This window comes from Sinocyclocheilus anshuiensis, unplaced genomic scaffold (genome assembly GCF_001515605.1).
Source record: "Sinocyclocheilus anshuiensis isolate Anshui unplaced genomic scaffold, SAMN03320099.WGS_v1.1 scaffold163, whole genome shotgun sequence".
NCBI classification, from domain to species: domain Eukaryota; kingdom Metazoa; phylum Chordata; class Actinopteri; order Cypriniformes; family Cyprinidae; genus Sinocyclocheilus; species Sinocyclocheilus anshuiensis.
Window position 1 is genome coordinate 1,865,447 of NW_015548223.1, and position 24,610 is coordinate 1,890,056.

The 24,610-nt window shown below is 38.3% G+C and overlaps 1 protein-coding gene across 3 annotated transcripts in view; it reads right to left on the minus strand.

The window, feature by feature from the left end:
* Positions 1-24,610, minus strand: part of LOC107654332 (proteoglycan 4-like) — a 134,360-nt gene that overhangs the window by 100,789 nt on the left and 8,961 nt on the right. For all 3 annotated transcript variants that reach the window (XR_001630321.1, XM_016441372.1, XM_016441371.1), the window contains exon 2: positions 1,500-5,332. Coding sequence is in view for 2 of the 3 variants with exons in the window: in XM_016441372.1 (XP_016296858.1) it covers positions 1,500-4,510 (3,011 nt within the window). In the remaining variant the exon portion in view is untranslated. The remainder of the gene's footprint in view (positions 1-1,499; positions 5,333-24,610) is intronic.

The window sequence follows — 24,610 nt, forward strand, 5'->3', positions numbered from 1 at the left end:
AATGTATTTTAAATCATATTTGAAGAAGAATGGGAAAGTTTCTGCCCGATGGCATGTCATTTCACTTCAATTAGTTCTGGAAATAAAAACATCCAATAAAAGAGTTTTAATTAAAAAAAAAAAAAGAAGAAGAAAAGAAATTCTACAAAAAAATTTAAATCATCCTATGCATATGATTTTTTTCACATATGAAACAAATAGCTTATAAAACAGCAGCTTATATAAGAAATAAATAAAAGAACAAAGATGAAGCCAGTAAGTGCCAAAAAGAACACAGAGCCACTATCTGAGATCTGAGTGCACGGTTGGTCCATCATTAGTATGCCACAGACATGAATTTTTAAAGGATTTCAGCCTATTGCTTTTTATCTCGGAAATTGAATTTTTGTTGTAGATGAATGAAATTGGTAGCGCTTTTCTTTCAGAAACTATCCCCATCTGTGTGTAACCTTACCTCATTACAGACACGATATCAAAAATTCTTAATCATCAAGCTTTTATGATGATCATTATCCCATCATACCATAATGATGTTCATTTGTTATTCAAGAAAAATAAATACATTTTTAGTTGTGTTTAAGCAGTGTCTGACAGGGCACACAGCAGAGTTTAACTTTTTTTCATAGTTGATGAACAGTTGATGGCTGATAATGAGGGTAAGGATTTTGTTTAGATTAATTTTGCAATAACGTGACGGATTCACACATGCATACTAAACATATCACCAATTATGCTCTTAAAATTATGTTGTAGATAATAATGAAAGCCTTGGCACACACAAAAGTGTATTTTTATGGCTTAAAAATTAATCTACCTATGGCTACTAGAAACAATGAAAATGAGAAGGATTTTAACTCGAATCATCTACATCTACGTATCAGACCACATAAATTTAAGTTTGTACAGCAGGACTAGAATAATAATTTTAAAAAAAATCTTGAAATTGCTTCGTTATTGTTGACAAATAATGCTTTCTTAATTTTAAGTTCATTGAACATTTTTATTTTTTGAGTAAAAAGTAATAAAATTCTGATGTCTCGCAAAGCAGCATCTCTCAGAATATGGCAAACACTTTGAATCACTGAATGTGTCTTCACACATCCTACTTCAGACTTTTCAAAGTAAAATGTGTTGGCACATTCTCTATAGTATACAGAAATCTGGAAAGTCTCTCAGCAAGAAGACATGCTGAGAGGCCTTTCTTATGAAAACTATCATATCCCTCAGTGATGAACTTGATGAGTGGACAGATGGGAGGGCGGTTTAAAAAGCATCACAGCTATCACTGCTGGAACATGTTAATGGCAATCAACATAGGATTATATGCAAAAGCAGAGGGTTGGAACAATTTCCTTGCTGTTTACGTCTCACTCATTTCCTCTTTATACCAACCACAAAAAAGAAGAGAATTACCAATTTGACTTTACCAAGAAAATATGCTTTGGAATTCACATTTGTTCTTCTTACCGCGTTATTCCTTGACTCACTCACTTACTCACCCGTCTCGCTCTGCCTCCTTCTTCTCCAGATCCTGAATGACGTCCAGTAAAACCTTGATGGTGTTCTGGCTGGTCTCCAACACCCCTTCCAGGCTGTGCAGCTGACACTGCAGAGCCCCAATGTCGTACAGAGGGCCATTTGGGCCAAACAGTTTCTCTTTAGCCTTTGCCAGGTCCAGCTTACACTTAGTCCCAGACATAAGCCCCCCCAGTAGCTCCTGCACCTGCCGCAGTGTGTCCGATTGGCCCTCCGCTGGTCCAAGGGGGGCCAGGGGGTTTGTCCCCCCAGCAGGAGGCAAGTGGTTTGCATTGGCCTGGGATTCTGGGCCGAAGATCGCCCGTCGGACACTTAAACAGGTGGGCCTCACCATAGCTCTTGCCTTACTTTTGGGAGGGATAGGAGGTGGGGTTTCACCTGCCTGATGGCGAGTTCCTGCTTCAGCATTTGGCTTCACTGCCCCAGTTTTCACTCTGTCCTTTTCAGCACTGTTGCTCTCAGCTTTGGGGACAGGAGGCTTACAGGGCTGTCCAGGAGTAGAGGAGCCCTCATTGCGAGGGGTGTAAGGAGGAGGAGGAGGTGGTGGGGGAGGAAGCATGAACTCTCTCCTGTCTCGTCTGTCCTGAGTGCAGCAGAAGGCCTGAGGAGGGGAGGGGCTCGCCCCAGCGTTAGAGTACAGCAGAGTAGTCTGTGGAGGGCAGGCATAAGGAGGTAAAGAATGCCTGAAATTAGCAGAGGGAAGCACAGTTTCCTGTGGTTTACTTGCGTACATCATTGCCTCATGTGGACAGAGAACAGGTGACATATTTTGTGGAAATGATTTGGAGTGTGATACTGTTTGAGTAAAAGTTTTTGGGAGTCTTTGTGCAAAATGTTGCACAATTTGAGAGGGATTACTGCATGACACTGCATTTTGCATACTAGAGTTGCAGTGTGGCAATGCTTGAACAGAAAGTTTACCTGGTGCAGGTTGTGTGGAAGAGCTGCATATCAGAACTGGCATGGAAGGAGTCACATGGGTTGCCACATTTTGATGATCCAAAATGCAATGTACTGCAGTTTGTGCACCAGGAATGGCATGTGCCGCAGCTGCAATAGGGCCCTTGAAGTGTGAGACAGGGTGTGGAGCAGTGGCACAGGATGGATCGGGAGGAAATGACATCACATTGTGAGGGAGGGTTTGTGTAGGAATCTTATGAGGTGCCGTAGGTTGTGTAGAAGAGCCAAAGGATGCTGGTTTGTCTTTGACACAGTATGTTATAGAATGCATTGGAATTTTACAAGATGATGTAGACTGAACAGGTGTTGGGGTGTGTGTAGCTGATATAGGAGTCTGTACAGGAAGGGTATAGGTCCTACCCAATGGCTCATTCTGTTTAGGACTCATACATCTTGGCACAGACTGAATAGGAGTTACAGGTTGTGTTGGAGATATCACAGAGTACACAGGTTGATTTGAGGTGTTGTCACATGCCATGGGTTGTGTTGGAGTCTTCTGGCATGGCTGTGTGGAACTGAACGTGGAGGCAACTGCAGGTGCTCCTTGAGAACAGGCCGCTGCCTTTGAGCCAGCAGTGTTGGAGCATGGAATGGTTTCCTTCAACTTCTGGAAACAAGGCCTGGATTGGGCAGGAGTTGTGGGATCTGTATGTGAATCTGGAATGCTTTGGGACTCTGGTAATGGGGGAATCTTACAATTTGCTGTATTCTGAATAGCAGGTGTGCAACCACGCCTTGTGGATTCAGTAGGAGACATGCATGATTGCCCGTGTGTTGAGAATGTGGTGACAGTGGATATGACTTGTGCTGTGGTAGTGCACAAAGGCTCTGGTACAGTGGGGGTCAAACTGATGTTCTCCGCATCAGCCTGCTGTGGGCAACATTGTGATGTTTCTTTGGTACATGTGGTTGATGGAGATGGTGCAGTGTGAGATGGGCAAGATGCAGGATCTACTTCAGCTTTTTGCAAAGATGTTGTGTTGTCTGGGACAGTTTGGATTTTTGAATCAATGCTTGCTTCAGTCTGTGTGGAAGAGACACTACATGGCATATTATGAACTGTGTTGGGCGTGGGGGAACGCTGCATGGCTACAATATCTGACGAAGTTCTGTGCGCCACAGCTTTGGATGGAAGCTTCTTGGGTTGGATAGACTGTTGGTGGCTTCTGTGCACAGTTTTAGTTGGGGAAGTACAAGGAGGCTCAGGTTTCCCAGGATCACTTGCTGCTCTGTTTAAAGATTTCCTCCTACCTCTCTTTCTAGACTGTTTTTGTGGCACAGCAGAACATGGCTGGAATTGTGTTGATGTACCCACAGAGGCAGTTTGATTATTCTCAGTTCTCTGGCACCTTGATTGCTCAGCAGGGGTACAATGTTGGACAGAGCTCTTCTTTGATCTACAAGGTGGAATGTAGACATGTGCGGTCAGCTCATCAGAGGAGTCTCCGTCATCCCAAGCTCCCCCCAGGCTGTGACTGCGAGACTGCGTGGCAGAGAGCGAGGGAGGCTTCTGCAAACTGGGTGAGGTTTGGATGGCTGTACTCCTGCGTGGCTGAGTTGGCAGCGGCAATGTGAGAGAACATGGATGTGTTGGGACCCAGCAGCGTCTGGCAGGCCCAGGGGTAAGAGGGTGCGGTGGTGCTCTCTTCAAAAATGCTGTCACTGCTCCAATTGTCTTTTCCATGTCCCCACGGACTGCTCCCACCAACGAGGGCCCGTTTGTCAACTCTTTCTGCCAGTTTGGAACCTCTGTTGGGCTCTTACTCCTCAGCTTGTCATTTTTATTCTTAGACTCATCATCATCCTCCAAATCTTTAAAACGTACTTGCTGTGTGCGATTTCGTCTCCGTTTAAGTCTGCTTTCAATATCTGGAGAGTTCCGGTTGAGGAGCACTGAGCGCACAGTCACGGTGGTGGGTGTTTTGTCTGGGTTGCCATTGCTATGGCTGTGAACAGTTGGCAAATGGTTGGGCTCTTTGCTCACCATGTTATCCAAGAGTAGTTTATGAACCATAGATGTAAATAAAAATTTGACTGTGTGGGTTTTTTTGTCTGCTTTCACAAGTCAAATGTGAATGAACAATTAATTAGATAAAAAATTCAGTTACAGCACACAGTATATTTGACATTTGGCAAACTCTGAACATGATAAATACTGCATTAACAAAACAAAAAAATAAAACAGACCAGCCGATGGCAGCAGAGCATGTGACTGGTCCTTTCCTCAGGTCACATGACTGAGGGTTTCTGTGTAAGTCTTTGTGGTAATGCTGTCAGAGTAGGTTCTGGTTTTGGCATGAAGAGTCTTTATAAGCAAGTGTATTTATATGCAAAAGAGGGACTGAATGTATCCTGAGCTTCAGCCCCATTAGTCCACAGGGACACTTAAACACTCAATGAGCAACCTTGGTGATACTCTCTTTGTATAAGTCCTGAAGAGCATGAAACTTTGGCAGGGTAGGCTTGCGAGTATGTCCCAGAAGTCTGCATCATGGTTTCATAGCCAAGAGCAAAATCTCAAGACACATAGCTCTCACTGTGTACGTCTGCAGCAGTTGTAACCGTGCTTGTCCTAAAAATATCAAGGCAAATAAAATGTTAATGGGATACAGTTTTCAGGCTGACCAGTGAGAGGATGTCCCGACACCTTTAATGCCCTACTTTCCAATTCAAAGCTTGTGTGCACAGTCCTCTCTGGTGTAGCATATCTTGACAGTCCAGGACTGGGCAATGCATCTCTTCAGGTTGACTTTTATCTCTCACATTTGCCTTTGAGTTTCTTTGCTTGTGTCGTTCACCTCATCATTTTCTTGAGACAGGAACAGAACTGGAACATCTGAGCAAAGTAGAAACACAGAAAAAAAGACAGTAGGTTCAGTAATGTCCCAAAATTGAGGTTTGTATTTCTGAATCATGTTTTACTTTGACAAACACATACACAAAAGCTGGCTTTAACATAAAACCGTACCTAAGAACATACATAAGTACCTAGATAGGATTCCTCAACTATAAAACTGCCTCAAGCTAAGATTTCATAAGTTCTTTCCAATAATCAAGTCTTTGATCTCTTTCCATTTCCTGGTGAGGTAGTCTACGAAATAAGAATAGTTTAGGGTCAAATGTATGACAGAGGCAGACACTGAGAGTACTTTTAGCTTGTCTGTAACTTTGGGGCTGGTGTTTAACTCGGCAGTGTCTCAGAAGGGGCAGGCTAAGAGATATTCAGGGGTAGAGACTGACAACGCTAATTAACTTGGCTTGTCTTTAAGCAAGCCCCCTGGTACATGGAGGCACAAGCATGACGTCTGATCGCCACATTCTGAACACACTCTATCACATTGTCACTGTTACCAGGCACTGCATTCTGTCTGTGATCAGACAATCACAGTCCCCTGAGTCATGAGAGGATGTTAAATGTCTGTGTACGTGTCTTGTGATACACCCATTTGCTCAGTGTAACTTTCCTATCAGATCGGTCGGACTGAATCATAGCATAGAGCATCTTACTCAACAAAACTACGTCACAGCCCTCCACTATGATATCTTGTATGTAGTAAAACAGTATTAACTTTACATGCTAATTAGCCTATGGCCATATTTGGAATGGAATATTCGCTTCTTATGGTGTGTTCAAGTTCTCCTGAGAAGTTCGTACTGACGAGTTACGACATTGGATGTATTCAAATCATTCTAGCTAGTTTTACAGCCAGTCAATACAGATGCTGCATCTATTGGATCCACCATATATTCTCACTAACATGCCCCAAACTCAGAAACTCTGGGCTTAAAGAAAGTTCAGAGTTTGCCCACTTGTAATTCCGACATTGTGGTGCCGTCTTTCTGACATGACGTGAATGCACGATTAGTGATTACTGCAGGGTATATATGTATGAATCATTCTTGTTATGCAGTACACTTTTAAAGGCAGGGTAGGTGATTTGGTTCAAAAGCATTTTTTGTTATGCTGGTTGAAAATCTCTTCACATCCCAATAGCAATCCCTAAGTTAAGTGGTCTAAATGTATTTATATGTATGTATATCGTCTGTGGAAGGTGTAGGACCATAACATGTTCGTCCAATCAAATCCCTTGCTCCAAGGGCTATGATAGGCTGTCCTACCTGCCTGTCAATGTATGTATTTGCATACCTCCACACACCCTGTTCGCACAGACATGATACGCCATCAGCGCGTTCTATTACGCTATTGCAGACTGAGCGAGAATGCAAGGCATTATTATTGTAATATTATGTGCTTTGTATTGTAATATTTTTTTTTCACCGGTGAATGAGACATGAGGTAATCTGACAGCCAAAACGTGTCTCATCATGTAGCTGGTTAGCCTCTGGTCTGCCTTTGCAATGTCATGTGTTTTGGAGGAGGCGTGGCTTTGGAGAGTGATTTGCAGGGAGGGTGGGATCTTATACTTTCAGAACTTGCTATTGCTAGACTCTCCAAAATTGCTTACCCTACCTTTAAGTTACTATAATAAACAGCAGGCTATGCCTTAATCTACTGCAAAAAATATTAAACAGGTTTAAACAATTTTTTAAATATGAATATCATATTAGTTTTTTTTTTGTTTTACTTACATCCTATTCATCTTCTTGTCATTGTGTAAATAATCAAGATAAATAAATAATTTAAAATATGTTTACATACCTGAACTTCAGCAAAGCATAAATCTGAAAGGCTGATAAACCTTAAATATTAATATAAATATTTCCTTGTATAATTTTTTCCAAATGTTACAGAGTTCGAAATGTATTGCAGAACATGAATGACTTGTATTCCAATATTTTAAACACTGTTCTCACATGACCTTATAAACATTGCATGTGCGTTGCATTAGTTAGCATCTTGTAAATAACAGTTCCCTTTCATGGGAACTTCGAACTGCGTCCTCTAGTGGTCGCTATGGGGAACGCCTCGTCGTGACCCGTGTCTGAAGCATACATTGAAAAAAACACCAACTCGTTGGCCGGCGACAGCCATGACGTCACGTCACTGACAGCCGTCTAACGTCCCAGGGGCAACTCCATTAGCAATATGGTAGAGTTGGTACTTAGTGCTCGCCATGGTTCTGGCTTGCACTCCCCTCAGCATGGTGGCGTGGGTATACCGTTCCCCATAGCGACCCCTAGAGGACGCAGTTCGAAGTTCCCATGAAAGGGAACGTCTCAGGTTACTTATGTAACCATGGTTCCCTGAGTAGGGAACGAGACACTGCGTCCTCTAGGTTTCTTGCCATGCTGAGGACGCAAGCTTCAGACGAAGAAGTGAATGATGTGTGCTCCCGGCGCCTATTTATACTATAGTCGTACCGGTAGTGACGTCATGGCTGTCGCCGGCCAACGAGTTGGTGTTTTTTTCAATGTATGCTTCAGACACGGGTCACGACGAGGCGTTCCCCATAGCGACCCCTAGAGGATGCAGTGTCTCGTTCCCTACTCAGGGAACCATGGTTACATAAGTAACCTGAGACGTTTTTATTTGTCATGTTTACTTATCAGTTCGAATCAAATCATGTTAAAAAGAAAAATATGTAAAAAAAAATCTTGGTTGACATTGCTTTGGGTTCATTCTTCACACTGAAATTAAGGTCAAATTGAGCACAATGCATTTCGCAATAATGTGCTCTGTTGAATACTGCATATTTTGGCAAAAGCAGCTGGTCATTCAAGCATTTATGCATACAGAACATTTGTATACTGCGCACACATACTACTTACTACAGAGATGTAGTATACTAGTATGCTATTCTGAGCATAATACAGAAATGCAAAACCTCAAGAACTATTTGCATGCCAAAACACATTCATTTCGATCTTACAAGTCCCTCATAGTTACTTTCAGATAGCGCCAACAGGCCCTTGAGCACAGAGGTTCACAAGAAAAGGCATAAAGCACATACTATCACCTCACACCTCTAGTTTTATGTAGGTAATCAAGCCCTCATTGATTGCCTCTCACTCAGCTAAACTACGAGTTCCTCTTGAAATCTCTCACTGCAGCTCTTCACGTTCAATCACCGCTGGAGCCCCAGACAAAAGGCCAGACATTCTCCATTATTAACCTGTTATCTCCATGTAGCCCAAAGATCAATCTAGGTTGGTACAGCTTAGCAATTGTAAGGTAGTACAGCTCGATAATTGGGGGCTTGTACAGAACAGACAGAAAAGAATAAAAGAACAGCAGTTGCAATGTCAAATTAGGTGAATGCATTGACTGTTTTTTAAACGTGTCTATATAGTTTTTAGGAATTTTTATTTTAGTATCTTTGATGTACTATTTTAGTTATTATTCATATTTAGTCTTATAGTATATAGTATATATACTATATATAGTCTTATATAGTCTTATAGTATATATACTATAATTCATATATAGTCAGTGTTGGGGAGTAACTAGTTACATGTAACGGAATTACGTAATTTAATTACAAAATAAAAGTAATTGTAATCAGTTACAGTTACTAAGAAAAAATGTGTAATTAAATTACAGTTACTTATGAAAATGTTAAGGATTACAAAGGGGGTTACATCTGATTTTTTCAAACACACTCCCACATACAGATTTAAATGAGTTCTTCCATAAATTGCAGTGACTGCTCTAAAATATGAAACACACATTTCCAAAGTAACCTTCCCAACACTGTATATAGTCATATTAGTCTTTAGTATATTTTCCATTTTTAATTTTAATTAAAGTCTAATAATTTAGTTGTTGTTTTTTTACATTTTTATTCGTTTTTTTAAGTATGTGTATATATCCCATATTCATATTCATTTTTATTTCAGTTTTAATTTTAATTATTTAAATACTTTAATTTAAACTAAAAAGAAAATGAGAAATTATGTTTTGGCAACTAGATATATATATATATATATATATAAGTGTATTTTATTTTATTTTTTTTCTGTTTGCATCTATTTTAAGTACCAAAAAATGTTTTTTATGGTTTTAATTTTAGTTTTAGTTAATGATAATAACCCTACAGTTTCCTCAATATAAAAAGTACAACGGTTTTGAACGCAGCTCATCCAAAAACAATTTAAAACAATCTGTTTTATAAAAGTCAAAAGCAAAACAAGTCTTCTGTCTCTACTGAACTCTGTAAAAGAGGTGTTACCGTCTTTAGCTGCTGCCTTCTGTTGTATGTAGTTCTGTTTTGCTTCTGCAAATGATGAAAAGTTACGTTCAGTTCAGTGCCAGTGGCGGATTCGTGGCCCCTGTGGAAGTTCAAATGCTCCCATGAGTGATTCATCCTGGCGCAGATGCCGGATTGAGAAATGTTCTTTTGCATGTCGGGTAAATAATACTTGCTGTTATTCATTTAGTTTAGTCGCATTACAATACACAGTAAGCTTTACATTTCCATCAAAACCATTTAGTAGTTGTTCACTGCAACCGCAAAAAGGCAGTGTTTCAAGTGGGTGAATTAGCATTTATAATGTGCTCACTCTGTGTAAATAAGTTATGAATACATTTGAATATGTATCCGCAGCCTTTACTCACATGCTTTGTGACAGCTTTGCTGAGCCGCACACCAGGAGACATTAATCGCTGCCAGCTTTGGCCACACACAAGGTCAATTAAGGACAAAATTACAACCAAGCTCAGGCACTTGATAATATTAATTGTTTTTCATTTCACATTCCCAATTTAGGCCAGCGGAATTCCTTCAGAGACGAGAAATGAGAAAGACTGTGGGAGATTACAGGAACGCTGAAACTCTGGCCGTAATAAAGCGGCTGAAATGAAGAGCAGAACGGATTACTTTCTGTCCCTTTGCTTTCCTGGAACTGCCCTCAATTATCCTGCATGTCTGGAAGTTGTTCCCCTGAAGAGAAGTCAATTATTTAATGAAGCCCTAAATTGGATGAATCATTTGCAGAACTGGAACATTTAATTAGGAAACACTTGGTTGTTTTAGCCTGTTTCGAGTGGAAGTTTGGGATTCGGAATTAAAATTCAGAGGGCAGATGTAATCGAGAGACGCCGGTCGATTGGGAACATAGGGTTTGCAGTACATCATGGTTCATTCAGAAAGGACAAAAAGAGGGAAAATCGGAACAATGGCACTTTTGAGATTTTGTTAGACACTTTGGTCCCACTTTATATTAAGTGGCCCTAATACCTGTGTACTTGCATAGTAACTAGATGTGTACGTAGTATGTAACCACAGTGTAAGTACACATTGGTACATAGTATCTACGGCTCTAATGTTTGTGTAACTACACATATGTAACAACCCACTGAATGGTATGTGTAAGTACAAATGTGTAACAGGACATTGGTAACAACACTTTTTGGTAATGAAAGTACAAATGTGTAACAGGACTAACAGCACTTTTTGCTAAAGAAAGTGTTACACTTTATATTAGATTTACCATTTAATTACTCTGATGTTACACAGCAAGTGTAAGTTAGGCTTTACATATAAATTGTGGTTGGTGTCCAGAATGTTACACTTTATATTAAGTGGACAGTTCCTGAGGAGTTACCATGTAAGTACACTGGTATTACAGTGGTGCACCAACTCCACCAACTTGAGATCCAACTCCTCCCACTTTACATATCCCTAAACCTACCCATCTCCACCCCCTGGATCCCGTTTCCACCCCTAAACCTACACTCTAAAAAATGCTGGGTTAAATACAACCCAGTGCTGGGTAAAATAGGGACAAACCCAGCAATTGGGCTGTTTTGACCCAGCGGTTGGGTTAAATGTTTAACCCAACCTTCTGGGTAGTAACCCAACCACTGGGTTGTATTTAACCCAGCATTTTTTAGAGTGTACCCATCTTCACCCCCTGCATCCCATTTCCACCCCTAAACCTACCCATCTCCACCCCCTGGATCCCATTTCCACCCCTAAACATACCCATCTCCTCCCCCTGGAGGTATTAGGGCCACTTAATATAAAGTGAGACCGACACTTTTTACTAACGAGTCGATCCGCAAGCGTCTCTAAAAGCTCTACTCAACTCGTTTTCCCTGAGGATGCCACGTAAACTCGTGTTTCACAGACGTACAGTACTTTGTCATTTTAATCCAAGTTCTTCTCATACAACAACTAAAACTTCTCACAAATTACCTTCTGTTTTGGTATCCTCCAAGAAAACCAATCCTGCCCGGATAGAAATGATGTTGGTATAATATTTAGTTCTTTTCACAATGCTTTTCCTCATTTATTCAAATCGAATTCTGTACTCGGGGCTAAATTTATTGCTGCAGTGCCTTATGAACTTTCATTATGGATTTAGACCTTTTTGCAAATTTTTTTGGGCAAAATAATAGTTTGGGGTCAGTCAGTTATTTTTATTGTTTTAAAGAAATTAATACTTTTATTCAGCAAGGATGCATTAAATTCATCAAAAGTGACAGTAAAGACGTTTATAATGATATTAGATGATTCAAATAAATGCTGTTCAATGCACTTTCTGTTCATCAAATCCTGCAAAAGCATCATGGTTTCCACAAAAATATAAGGCAGCACAACTTTTTTCAACATTGATAATAATCAGAAATGTTTCTTGAGCAGCAATTCAGCGTATTAGAAGGATTTCTGAAGGATCATGTGACACTGAAGACTGATGCTGAAAATTCAGCTTGGAATCACAAGAATAAATTACATTTTAAAATATATTCAAATACAAAACATATTTCACAATATTACTGTATTTAGTGCATTTTTCAACAAATAAATGCATGCTTGGTGAGCAAAAGAGACTCAAAAACATTAAAAAGTCTTACCAACCTTAAACTTTTGAATGGCAGTGTAATGACTCATGATCTAATATTTCTATATGACATCCCATAACATATCAATCCTGGCAATATATGCTCTCATCCTAATTCTAACTACAAAGATCCCAACTTCCTCCCAATCAGTACATGAAATGACATCCTGTGTTAATAACTGTAATCCAAACGTCATTTAGAAAACCAATCCTGTCCGAATTGCTGTTCTGTCACAAACCATCAGATCTACATGGGGACATTTCGAATGAAATTTCGAAAGCGATGTCAGCCCTAAGTAAGTGAGAGTTGAGACAGCATATGTCACTGACAGTGGAGCGATCTTGGCATGGCTGTCTCAGAGTAGGTCACCGAATATAGCCATGTCTCGAGAAATAGTAAGCTACACTGCACATTTATTTTGGGAAAGGACGCCTGGGGGGGTCTGTCTTCTTAATTTAGGTACTTCTCTCTTAATTTATATATTTATTTACCTGCTTTTTTCCGCAGGAAACATCTTTTTCATGGTAACACCCCCGTTGGTCACGGCGAAGGCTTGATTATTAGGATTACTGATGATTACTGTGATGCTCGACAGGGGTTTGGGAGGAGGAGAGCTACAGCCTTCGGGCGCTTGTGTTCCTCTACCACAACCACCTCCTCATCCTCATCTTCATCCCGTGGCGCGTCACGGCATTGATGTGATTGGCTGTGACACGCCGAGGCCTCTGGATGTGATGTGAATCAACAGAGCACCCGTGACGGAGCAGGAAACGATGCCGTTCAGAACGGCATCAACAAAGCACGGCTGTTCCCTTTCATGGGAACTTCGAACTGCGTCCTCTAGGGATCGCTATGGGGAACGCCTTGTCGTGACCCGTGTCTGAAGCATACATTGAAAAAACACCAACTCGTTGGCCGGCGACAGCCATGACGTCACTACCGGTGCGACTAAAGTTTACACAAGTAACCTGAGACGTTTTCTCTGAGGAGGGCATCCACAAATAAAACAATCAGTATGAAAATTAAACAAATATATCACAATAATAGATTACATAATGTCTAAATCGCTCATTTTTCTAAACTAACGCTGTCCAACAGTGATGCTGGCGGATGAAGGTTAAGAAGAAGCTTTCCTTCAGCTTTTTCAATGACTTCCTAAAGAATGTGAATGTAGAGCAGTAATAGCAAAATACAGGCAACTGTATTAGTATGACTGTCAATCGGACAAAACTCAGCTATAAAGTTTGCAACTAGTCGGCAAACTGATGCAAATGAATGGACTCATTACAAAGTAAACAACTCACCCACTTAAAAAATGCAATTAACCTAAAAACCTAAAAGTCATTTTGCAAATGTGTTGGTTTTTAGCAGCCTTATTAAAAAAAGGGTGACTATTAACAGGCTAGAAGGCCATTTCCATCATGGAATAAAAAAAATAAATTTAAAAAAAGGTAATTGTCACAATTCTGACTTTTTTCTTGCAATGCTAACAAAAAGTAAAATAAGTCAGAATTGTGAGATATAAACTCAGAATTTAATGCTAAAAAGTCTCAATTACCTTTTTTATTTTTTATTCCATACCAGGAAAAAAAACTGATTGTGAGATGTAAATTTTGAATTGAAAGAAAAAAAAAAGTCAGAATTCTGAATTTATATCTCGCAATTCTGCCTTTTTTTCTGAGAACTGCGAGAAACAAAGTTGAAATTGTTAGAAGTCGCAATTACCTTTTTCATGTCATGGAGGAAACAGGCTTTCAAATATGCTGTCAATCAATTAAAAAATAACTAATTACATTAAATTTTTCTGTAATTAATCACCATTATTCATACCTAACATTAATAATCTAATCTAATATTAATTATAATATAATTATATTATGTTAGTATATAATATGAATAATAACATCTGTAATAATAAATATATTTTCACATTAAATATCCAAATGAATGTACTGTAGTAAAAACATACAGTATTTTGTATTTGTTTAATGGCATTTTTTACTAAGCACAATGAATGAAGGCTAGAATCGATTCTGATGCCTCTATTAAATGGATTTTTTATTCTATATTTATTTTTATCTGAGAATAAAATGATTAATTCCAGCCATTCAACATTACAGTTTAACTGAAAGCCATAATTTTTAACACTTAAACAGCAAGTTATCAGATGTTTTTATTCATTCATTAAGTACAAAACATTAAACATATATAAAAACGTTTAAATTGTTAAGTGAACTTAAAACAATATTCACAAAAACTCATTATAATAAATGTCACATTTAGCTGTAGTGTGTAATAATATGTGACCCTGGAGCACAAAACCAGTCTTAAGTCGCTGGGGTATATTTGTAGCAATAGCCAAAAATACATTGTATGGCTCAAAATGATTGATTTTTCTTTTATGCCAAAAATCATTAGGACATTAAGTAAAGATCATGTTCCATGAAGATATTTTGTAAATTTCCTACTGTAAATATATTTAAACTTAATTTTTGATTAGTAATATGCATTGCTCAGAACTTCATTTGGACAACTTTAAAGATGATTTTCTCAATATTTAGATTGTTTTGCACCCTCAGATTCCAGATTTTCAAATAGTTGTTTCTCGACTAAATATTGTCCTATCCTTAAAAAACCATACATCAATGGAAAGCTTATTTATTCAGCTTTCAGATGATGTATAAATCTCAATTTCGAAAAATTGACCCTTATGACTGGTTTTGTGGTCCAGGGTCACATATTCATGTCATATTAGATAATATTATAATGACGGTAAGTGTTAGATAAATGGGGTTCCATATGCATTTAACCTGGAAACCAGTTAAACACTGAATGCAAACAGAACATGAAGATATGTCTAACTAAAAAAAAACAATCATGCAAAGAAGGGGCTGTAGTCCACCACACACCACTGCAACAAAGCGGTGTTGTTCTTTTAAACGAACAATGTTGTCAACTCATTGAACCCGCCTACACTGCGTGGGCACACTGCAAACTCTCTAAAGCACCTTGTCTCTAAAGTACTAATGAAAAAATAACTTTTTCATCAGAGTTTATGATATATGACGCACATGTGCATCTTTTTCCCTCTTTAGCGTCATAAGCACTGATGCTCGGGTTCCCTTATGTACTTATTCTGCTGTGCTGATAATTCCACATTATTAGGTGAGGGAGATCATGAGCCACCGGCTGCTGGTGTTTGGAGCCAAGCATCAGATCATAACCTCACAGAAAGAGCTGCTGTCTCAGCCTCATGCTCCTGCATCCTTGAGGTCTTGTAAAGATATGAGTCTTTGTTTTTGTAGCATTTGATTGTTCTATTCTATCCGGTCTCTTGTGGAGAAAGACACTGTGCCACTGAATTTCAATGCAGTTTCAATTTCATGTGCTTTGGTGGCATGATAACACTGTGCATTCAAAGCCGTGAACAATGATAAAAGGTGAAAAGAATCTAAATAAAACAGAAGACAAAAGTAATGGCGCACTCCTGCACTGCACATGATAAGTCGGATCATTTGAAGTATCATTCACAAATGGTAAAGTTAAGCGCTTTAAAAAGTTAGGTGTAAAGGTTTTGAAATCAGCTAACCCCAAATATGAGCCTTAGTAAGCGGTACTAATAAGCAAAATATTGAAAAATAACAATAATACAAACTGAGGGAACAAGTAATATTAAAAATGTCTTCATTAAATTTCCACATCACAAGCATTCAATTAAATAATAAAAGATACAAATAAAATACAATTATTATTACTTACAATTAAATATTAGCAAATTAAATGGTGCTTGCAAATTGCATATTTTGTCAGAATAAGTCATATTGAAAATGTCTGCGTCAGAAGCATAGAGCAAAAAACCTTATTATGTAAAATAAATAAATAAACTAAATACCAAATTCAAATAAATAATAAAATAGAATAAAATATTATTATTAATAATAATAACAATTAAATATTTGCAAATTAAATACTGATTCAAAATCAATTAAATAATAAATCATAAAATAAAATAAAAAATAGTATTATTATTAATAACAATTAAATATTTGCAAATTAAATACTGCTTTAAAATGATTTAATTCATTAATACTGATAAAACAAATTAACTGATGATAACAGTGAAGCATTTTAGCAATCGATGAATACCAAAAAGGAATAAACATTAATTAAACAGCATCAGTTATGAAGGATAAAATAAGATAAAAAATAAGAACTGAAGGTTAGCTTGGTGATAGAAAAACAGGGCAAACCAAATTACTCGCTGTCTCCTTTTCTGTCCTTTATCTCCATCATTTATGTTGCTTTGAACAAGTAATATTAAAAATGTCATCACTAACTTTCGTCACCACAAGCGTACAGCAAAAAAACACTTGCATAAAATAAAGGAATAACATAAAATTCAAGTAAATAATAAAATAAAATGAAAATGTTATTGTTATTATTATTTATAATTAAATATTTGCAAATTAAATGCCGCTTGCAAATTGCAAAATACAGCTACTTTGGAATGATAAAAAATTAAATAACAATAAAACAAAATAAAAAATAACAGTGAAGTGTTTACTCAGTAGCAACTAATGAATTTACCAAAAAGGAATACATTAACTAAGCAATAGCATTTCTGAACGCTAAACTAAAGATAAAACTAAGAACTGAAGGTCATTTTAGCGACAGAAAAAAAGGGGCACCTCAGATCACTCACTGTCTCCTTTCCTGTCTTTTATCTGCATAATTGATGTTGCTTTCCATCACAGATTTCATCCTTTTGTACAATCTCACTCTCTTTCCTCCAGCACTCCCTATGCTTTCCTTTCTGCTCACATATTCCTCCCATCTCTCTCTCTCTCTCTCTCTCTCAGTCAGTGTGGACAGAGATTTACAGTGACAGTTTAATGAATCCAGCATTTCTTAATGCTCAGTGTGTCCTAGTGGCAGGAACGCTGACCCCCCTCAACCTGCCGAGAGTCTTCCATGTGCATATCACGCTTCATACGCAGTTGGGCTAAGTAGCATCTAAATGAATCATAACTCAGACATATCACTGTTATTAAAGACTTCACAAGCGTCCCCTGAGCTCCTTAAGCCAGTAATGCTCAATAATTGTGTAGCCTCTCAAGCCGTAGCTAAATTTCCTTCCTAAGAAAAAACAGTTCTCAAAAAAATATATAGTTTTTCCTCACATGGAGTAAACAATGCAAATTACAGAGATGCACTGATTATTTATAGATAGATAGATAGACAGACAGACAGACAGACAGATAGATAGATATGTGTGTGTGTGCGTGTGTGTGTGTGTGCGGGCGTGCGTGCATGTGCGTGCATGCGTGTATAATATTCAAAATATTCATATTACAATATATTAATTTTACACACGAAATCGCATCATATGACCCCTTTAATCGCTCCCATACAATCAATGAAGCTGTCTGCAATACTGTGCATTATGGCACAGATATACCACGGTATAAACAGTACATCAGAATCCCCACTGGCCAGCTCTAATCGATACTATGTCTATGTGGGAAAAGAGCCAAAAAAGCATTGAGTCCTCATTGAGGTTGGCACTGATGCATCCACACCAGTGTTCACAAAAACAGGAGTGCATTTCACTTTCAATAGATGCTATTCACCAAACACATCTAATATTCAGTGCTAAAATGCTCAGTTAATACTGCATTACAGTCACTCATTCATGGAGAAAGCTTTGAATTGCGTCTGCAAAGGGAGGGCGCATGCAGCAGATAGAATTGTTATGTAAAAGTGTGTCAGATTGGATTGGTGAAGCATGGCTAACTTTATTGGACAAGACTGTGCAAGCAGAGAGACGGGGAGAAAGGTAGACACGGCGAGATATATTTAGAGAGATGCCGAAGTGAAGCGAGACAGGAGAGGAAGAAAAAGGCAGCGGGGGGAAAGGACGAGAAACACCCTACGCCGCAGTAAAGACGCCATGCTTAGAGTTTAGTGAAGTGGCAAATTATGTGCATTAGTAAGACTCCGCTTTTGTTGTTATTGCTTGTATATTTCTGAACTGCATCAGGGACCAAAACAGACTGGTTCTGCACTCTTAAAAATAAAAGAGTTCAAAAACTTAGATGAGTTAGAACAGGGTTGGAACTAAACTCTGCACAAATACAGAGTTCTGGCATGAAACTCTATATGGCGCAGTCCTATAGGTCTAACTCAATCTAACCTAATGACATCATTATCACATGGCACAGCTGATTGGTTCTCTCCTGTATCGGTAGCCAATGAGCTCGCTGCTCAACATTCAAATATATAACTAGTGTTTGCTGTAGTAGTTGCAGCTTGCTTCAGAAACCCTCCACCTTCCCCAGCTCCACCTGTATAGATCTGCTACGAGGTGATTCATGTATGCTATGGGGGTTATTCATATGTGTTATATGTGCAGCAGCAGTATTTCTTACATGCTCACAGCAGCATGTTGTGGATGTATTGGCAGTAGCAAGTCTCAGTACTTGCTCTGCCGCAGCAGCAGCAGCGTAGCAGATCTGTTCCGCCAAGACAAAATACATTAACACTGTCATGTACATTACCATGCCAATCCCTCCGAGAGTTGTCATGACAGAATTGATATAAGAGAAACTTTTTAAAGAACGACGTTATACATTTAGAATTTGGGTTGGGATTTCCTGTTTGTTTGACCAGTACCATACATAAATGTAAAATATGTACATATTAAATTTCCATGTATGAAATATACTGTAATATGAAGCATAACATATATGAATCCTAGAAATTGGAACAATTTCATGTATTTGCACTTATTTGGCCTGTGCAAATTAATATGTATAACACGTTTTTGGACATATATATCCACTCAAAAACTCATCAATAAATGTTGATATTTTATAAGTAAATATGAAAGCTAGACGTGTATTTAAAAAAAATGACAAAACATATAAACATTCAGATTTTTTGTATATATGATGTTTTAATAAAGCTGCATACATATATGTTGACATACATGGTTACTTCATATAATATCATATAAAAACTCATCATATGGATATTATTATATATTGTTTGAAAACTGACCTTTTATTCAGAAATCGGTTGTGCTGCTTAATATTTTTGTGGAAACCAATGTTTTCAGGATTTTTTTTTTAATTAATAGAAAGTTGATTTTATTTATTTATTAGAAATAGAAATCATTTGTAACATCATAAATGCCTTTACTGCCACTTTTAATCAATTCAATGCATCCTTGCTGAATAAAAGTATTAATTTATTACAAAAAATAACAATCTTACTAAACCCCAAAGTTTTGAACAGTACATAAAGCAAAATACAGTCCCTTGGCCAGTAAACAATATTTTTTGAATGGTAGTGTATATTCTTATGCTGATTACGAATCTTTCGGGCCCCTTCATTAAATGCACTGAAAAAGAGCACTATTTGTTTAATTAATACAATCTCAACTATGCACTTGAGATCAGATCACCAAAAAAAAAATATATATTTATCCCAGGGCCATATCAAACTTAAAATACTATAAAGACAATGATAAATAGTTCTTTGCAATGATTTTGCAGTCACAAGGCTAAGTCACCTTACATCCACAAACCTTCAACTAATGAGACATGATTCAGCAATCTCTCTGATTAATTGATAAAGCAATCAGTGTTACATTTATAACCCAGTGCTCAAGGCAAACATCTTGGCCATTGTATTGCCTTTCATTGATTGCCCAAGAAAGCAATATCACAGTCAAAACTGCTGAATCAAATGGCGGACACTAGGCCTGAAACAAATCTTGAATTCAGATTTGTTTTGAGAAGAACAAAAGCTCTCCTAAGAGCTGCCAAAGATGATGTACAACGTGCTAAAACTTCTACAGCCTCTGAGATGGTTCTTATGACAATGAGATCTTATTATCTATATGCTAAATAATTCTGCAGAGAAACCACCTCTGCCAGCTTTAACTCTACAGCACAAAGAAACTCTTAGCAACACCTACTCACACTCATGTGTGAGAGCGAATTTGCATAACAAAGGCAGTGGAAATGGGGAACGCTAGAAAATGGAGAAATAAGAAACAAACGCCCCTTATAGTGACTAGGGAGGTTGCGTTTAATGCTGAAAGGATGCTGGAAGCACTAATCAAACTTTTTTTTATGTTTGTTTACCTGATTATTTCGGTTTTCTGTGGCACTAAAAGATGTCAACATGAATCGAATGTGTCCATCATGAATGAGAAAAAAGAGGATTTGGTCACCTGGTGTCACATTTCAAAGCACCTCATTACTAAAGTATTTTTGGAAGCTTCTCTTTTCATTTCATTAAGATCGTTAGTCTTGCCAGCGTGAGCAGCAGATGTCATCAGTGCGACCCGGCGGAGGAGATGATGGGAAATGTCTTAAAGAAATGCTCTGGATTCAGTGTGACCTGAGGTTTTTTGACAGCATCTATGCTCATGTTTACAGTAACAGATTTACATTTGAAGTCTATGATGCAAGGCATTACAGAGGGTTTAAAGATTCTGCAAAATAGCTTAATGAATGGTTTCTTTCCTGTGTTGACATTCACTAACGGTCAAAAGTTTTTTTTTCTTTTTCTTTGAAAGAACCGTATATTTTTATTTAGCAAACACTCATTAATTTGATCAAAATTGACAGTAAAGATGTTTATAATCTTACAAAATAGCATTTCAAATAAATGCTGTTCTTTTGAACTTTCTAATCATTAACACAAATGCATAACATTTTCCACAAAGAAAAATATGAAACTGTTTTCAACATTGATGATAATCAGAAATGTTTCTTGAGCAGCAAATCAGCATATTACAATTATTTCTGAAGGATCATGTGACACTGAAGACTGAAGAGTAATGATGCTGAAAATTCAGCTTTGCATCACAAGGATAAATTCTATTTTTAAATATATTATAATAGAAAACAGTTATTTTAAACCCTAATAATATTTCACTTTTTTGTATTTTTGATTTAAAAATGCAGCATAAGAGATGCGTTTCAAAAACATTAAAAAATCTTACCAACCCAAAACTTTTGAATAATATACTACATAAGTTACTCTGTACAAAAACGTATAATCTATGCTGTAAAAGTGTCCAATTCATGACTAAGTGGATGAACTTCTAGTTATGAATATCCAATATTATAAGTGTTGTGTGCTCCATGTAAACAGTATTTTCTAGTGTTCCTGACTCAATCAACACAAAGCGGCCATCCTAATCCATCCTTCTTACAAAATGTAATGGATTTCAAAGTGAAAAAAAAAACTGTATTATGAAATATAGGGTTTTAAGACATTAAGAGGGAAACATTTCATTCCATTAAATAGAAATAGCGCTCAGAATTTTCAGTGGCAAACTTTAAACTTTTACCTTTAAGGCTGGAATACACTACATGCCTTTTGAACAGATTTTAAAATCATCATACACTTGCCGACTGAAACACTGGGCATCATACACTAAACGACTGACGATCATACATTACCAAACTATCAAGTCGTTCTGAACCACCACAAACTCACACAAAAACACGCGTCTTTTTGCTAAGAGACATGTGACAAATGAAAACAATATGTATTCTAAAACCAACTCAAAATATCAAACATATTTGATTTCCTCCGAGTGGATGGAATCAAAGTCTGAAGCTAAAAAATCAGAGTCAGTGACCATCACACACTACACAATTTTCTATTAAATTTGTCAAAAATCTGCAGACTGGCTCTGACTTTCAGCAATTAGCATCAACTTGTCCAGACTGTAAATCGGGGCAAAAATCTGGGCACAATCAGCCTTTAGTCTCCCTGAAATATTAAATCTTTGGTTAAAACATCTGCTTTGTATCAGAATGGAGCCACGAAGAAAAGCATTGTTTCAGAGGTGGAGGAAGTGGTTACACTTTATTTTAAGGTGTCCTTGTTACAGTGTAATTATACATTTAAGTACTGAGTAATATTAATTAACTACATGTACTTACTATATGGTTAGGGTTAGCATTAGGGTTACTTGCATGTAATTATGCATAATTAATTGTTCTTATAATAGTAAGTACATGTAACATGTGTAACAAGGACATATTAAAATAAAGTGTTACAGAGGAAGGGTTACACTTTATTTTAAGGTGTCCTTGTTACAGTGTAATTATACATTTAAGTACTGAGTATAGGAAGTTACTATAATCTGGTGAAAGATTATGAAGACAAACATTTTTTTTACTTACTGAAATTACCAGCACAATGAATCATGCACAATAGGACCAGAGACGTGTACTGAACGTGTAAGAAAGTAAATAGGGTCCATTTCGATTTCAAGTAGACTTTAAGCTCTATGAAACCTGGAATATTTCCTTTCATAAAAACCCCCTCAATTTCCCATCTGCAGAAGTAATCAGTGTCAGCCAAGGTCAAGGTACCGCACACGTATTTTATGTGTTTATGTGCTGCAAGAATGATAGAGGGAGAAGGAGGAAGCGTGAACCAGCTGAATAACACTCATTTATATATCAGCTACCTCTCAGAAAACACCTACACAGCGCAGAAAGAACTATGAAGAGAAAACAACTTATTAAAGACCTGACAGGCGGGTGTAAAACTGAAAGCGTGCATCCAAGTGAGACTTGGATAGTTTACAGTAGCAGTGTCACTTTGTGATAATGCTTATTGAAATTGAGCTTGAGTTGAAAAAAAACAACAACATGGAAAGCCACACGTTGCAACACCTAACAGACAAAACACAACAAAACAAAATAGGAGTTTTTATAGCCGCATATTCTGTAAAGGCTAATCACACAAAGAACGATAACTATAAAGATAAATATAACAATAATTATATTGGTATCCACAGCGACGTACAATATCGTTCTGTTCCCTTTCAGTCGGTCACTCTCGACGTCACGTCGGATGACCGACGAAATTGGGATCCTACCAAAAGGCCACAGCTACTGCCCCTTCCAGTGTCCTGTGGAAGCCACCTGCGCCCCTACTTTTTGGCGTAGGCCAGGGCTTGCACAAGAGGACCAGCTACTGCTGCTATGGCACTACCCACTGAGTAAGACTGGATAACACGGGGAAAACGTACCCGTTCTACTTGGAACAGGGACGTTACGGAAGCTCCAGCCTAGAGACCTGCACGGGACGGATTTTTCAGTCCCGCTCCCGCAAGATTCTGTCCCGCGCCCGCCCGCTCCCGCAGAAATATATCTTATCTGGTCCCGCTCCCGCCCGCGACATTCATGTTTTGTCCCGCTCCCGCCCGCAAAAGCCCGCATAAAAGTAATCTATATAGATTTGTTTTCAGTACATCGAAGAAATTTACATGAAATGGTTCTGTAATATCTCCTAAGCTCCACAACATACCAGCATAAACGCTCCACATAAAATATTTGTTATTTAGGCTAAGCATCAACATTCACAATCACAAACCACTGTTATATTTAACAGAAAAGCAAGCATGGGCTGCTGTGTGCATGGTTTGACATGGCAGAATGCGAGCAGCGCGCTTCCTTTATTATCACTAAAAGCTGACATCTCAGTTAATCGCGATCTCATAAAGCTCTGTTATAACACAATAAATTTATGCACAATGAATCTTTCACAGTGTCTACACTTCGTGTGTTAAAATGAGAGGATTCGTGAGCACGCAATTTCAGCACTGCGGTAAGTAGATTCTAACTTAATCACCTTAATCACCTGATTGGTCATTGCGTTTCAGAAATCAACAGCAGAGTCTGTGATTGGCTACATTGCAACCCTTTAAACACGGTTTATAAATAGAAACTCTGCCTAGCTTGTGCATGTCAATCATTTAATGTTAATATTAGTTGTTCTTTTTACTTTTGTGCAACAGATAAATAACAATTTTTATGTTTTAGACACATTATGTTTAGCTAATTTCTATTTTGCGGGAGTCCCGCGAATCATTTTATTCTCCCGCATCCCACGCACAAACGAGTGTCTTCCCGCCCGCACCCATACTCGCCCGTTAAGAGTTGTCCCGCGCCGCACTCTGTTGCGTTGGGTCCTGCGGTACACCCACGGGAGTGCAGGTCTCTAGTGCCTGGCTACCCGAATGTCTCGCTGGCTCCTGCGGACCATCAGACTCGGCTATGCGATTCAGTTCGCCCGGCGTCTCCCCAAGTTCAGCAGCATCCGCTTCACATCAGTGAAGGCAGCCGATGCTCCTGTATTGCGTGTGGAGATCGTAGTCCTACTGGCGAAGGATGCGATAGAGCCAGTCCCTCCAGCCGATATGAAGACGGGGTTTACAGCTCCTACTTCATTGTACCCAAGAAAGGTGGTGGGTTATGACCGATCTTGGACCTGCGTGTCTTGAACCGGGCCCTTCACCGGTTACCGTTCAAGATGTTGACGCAGGAACAC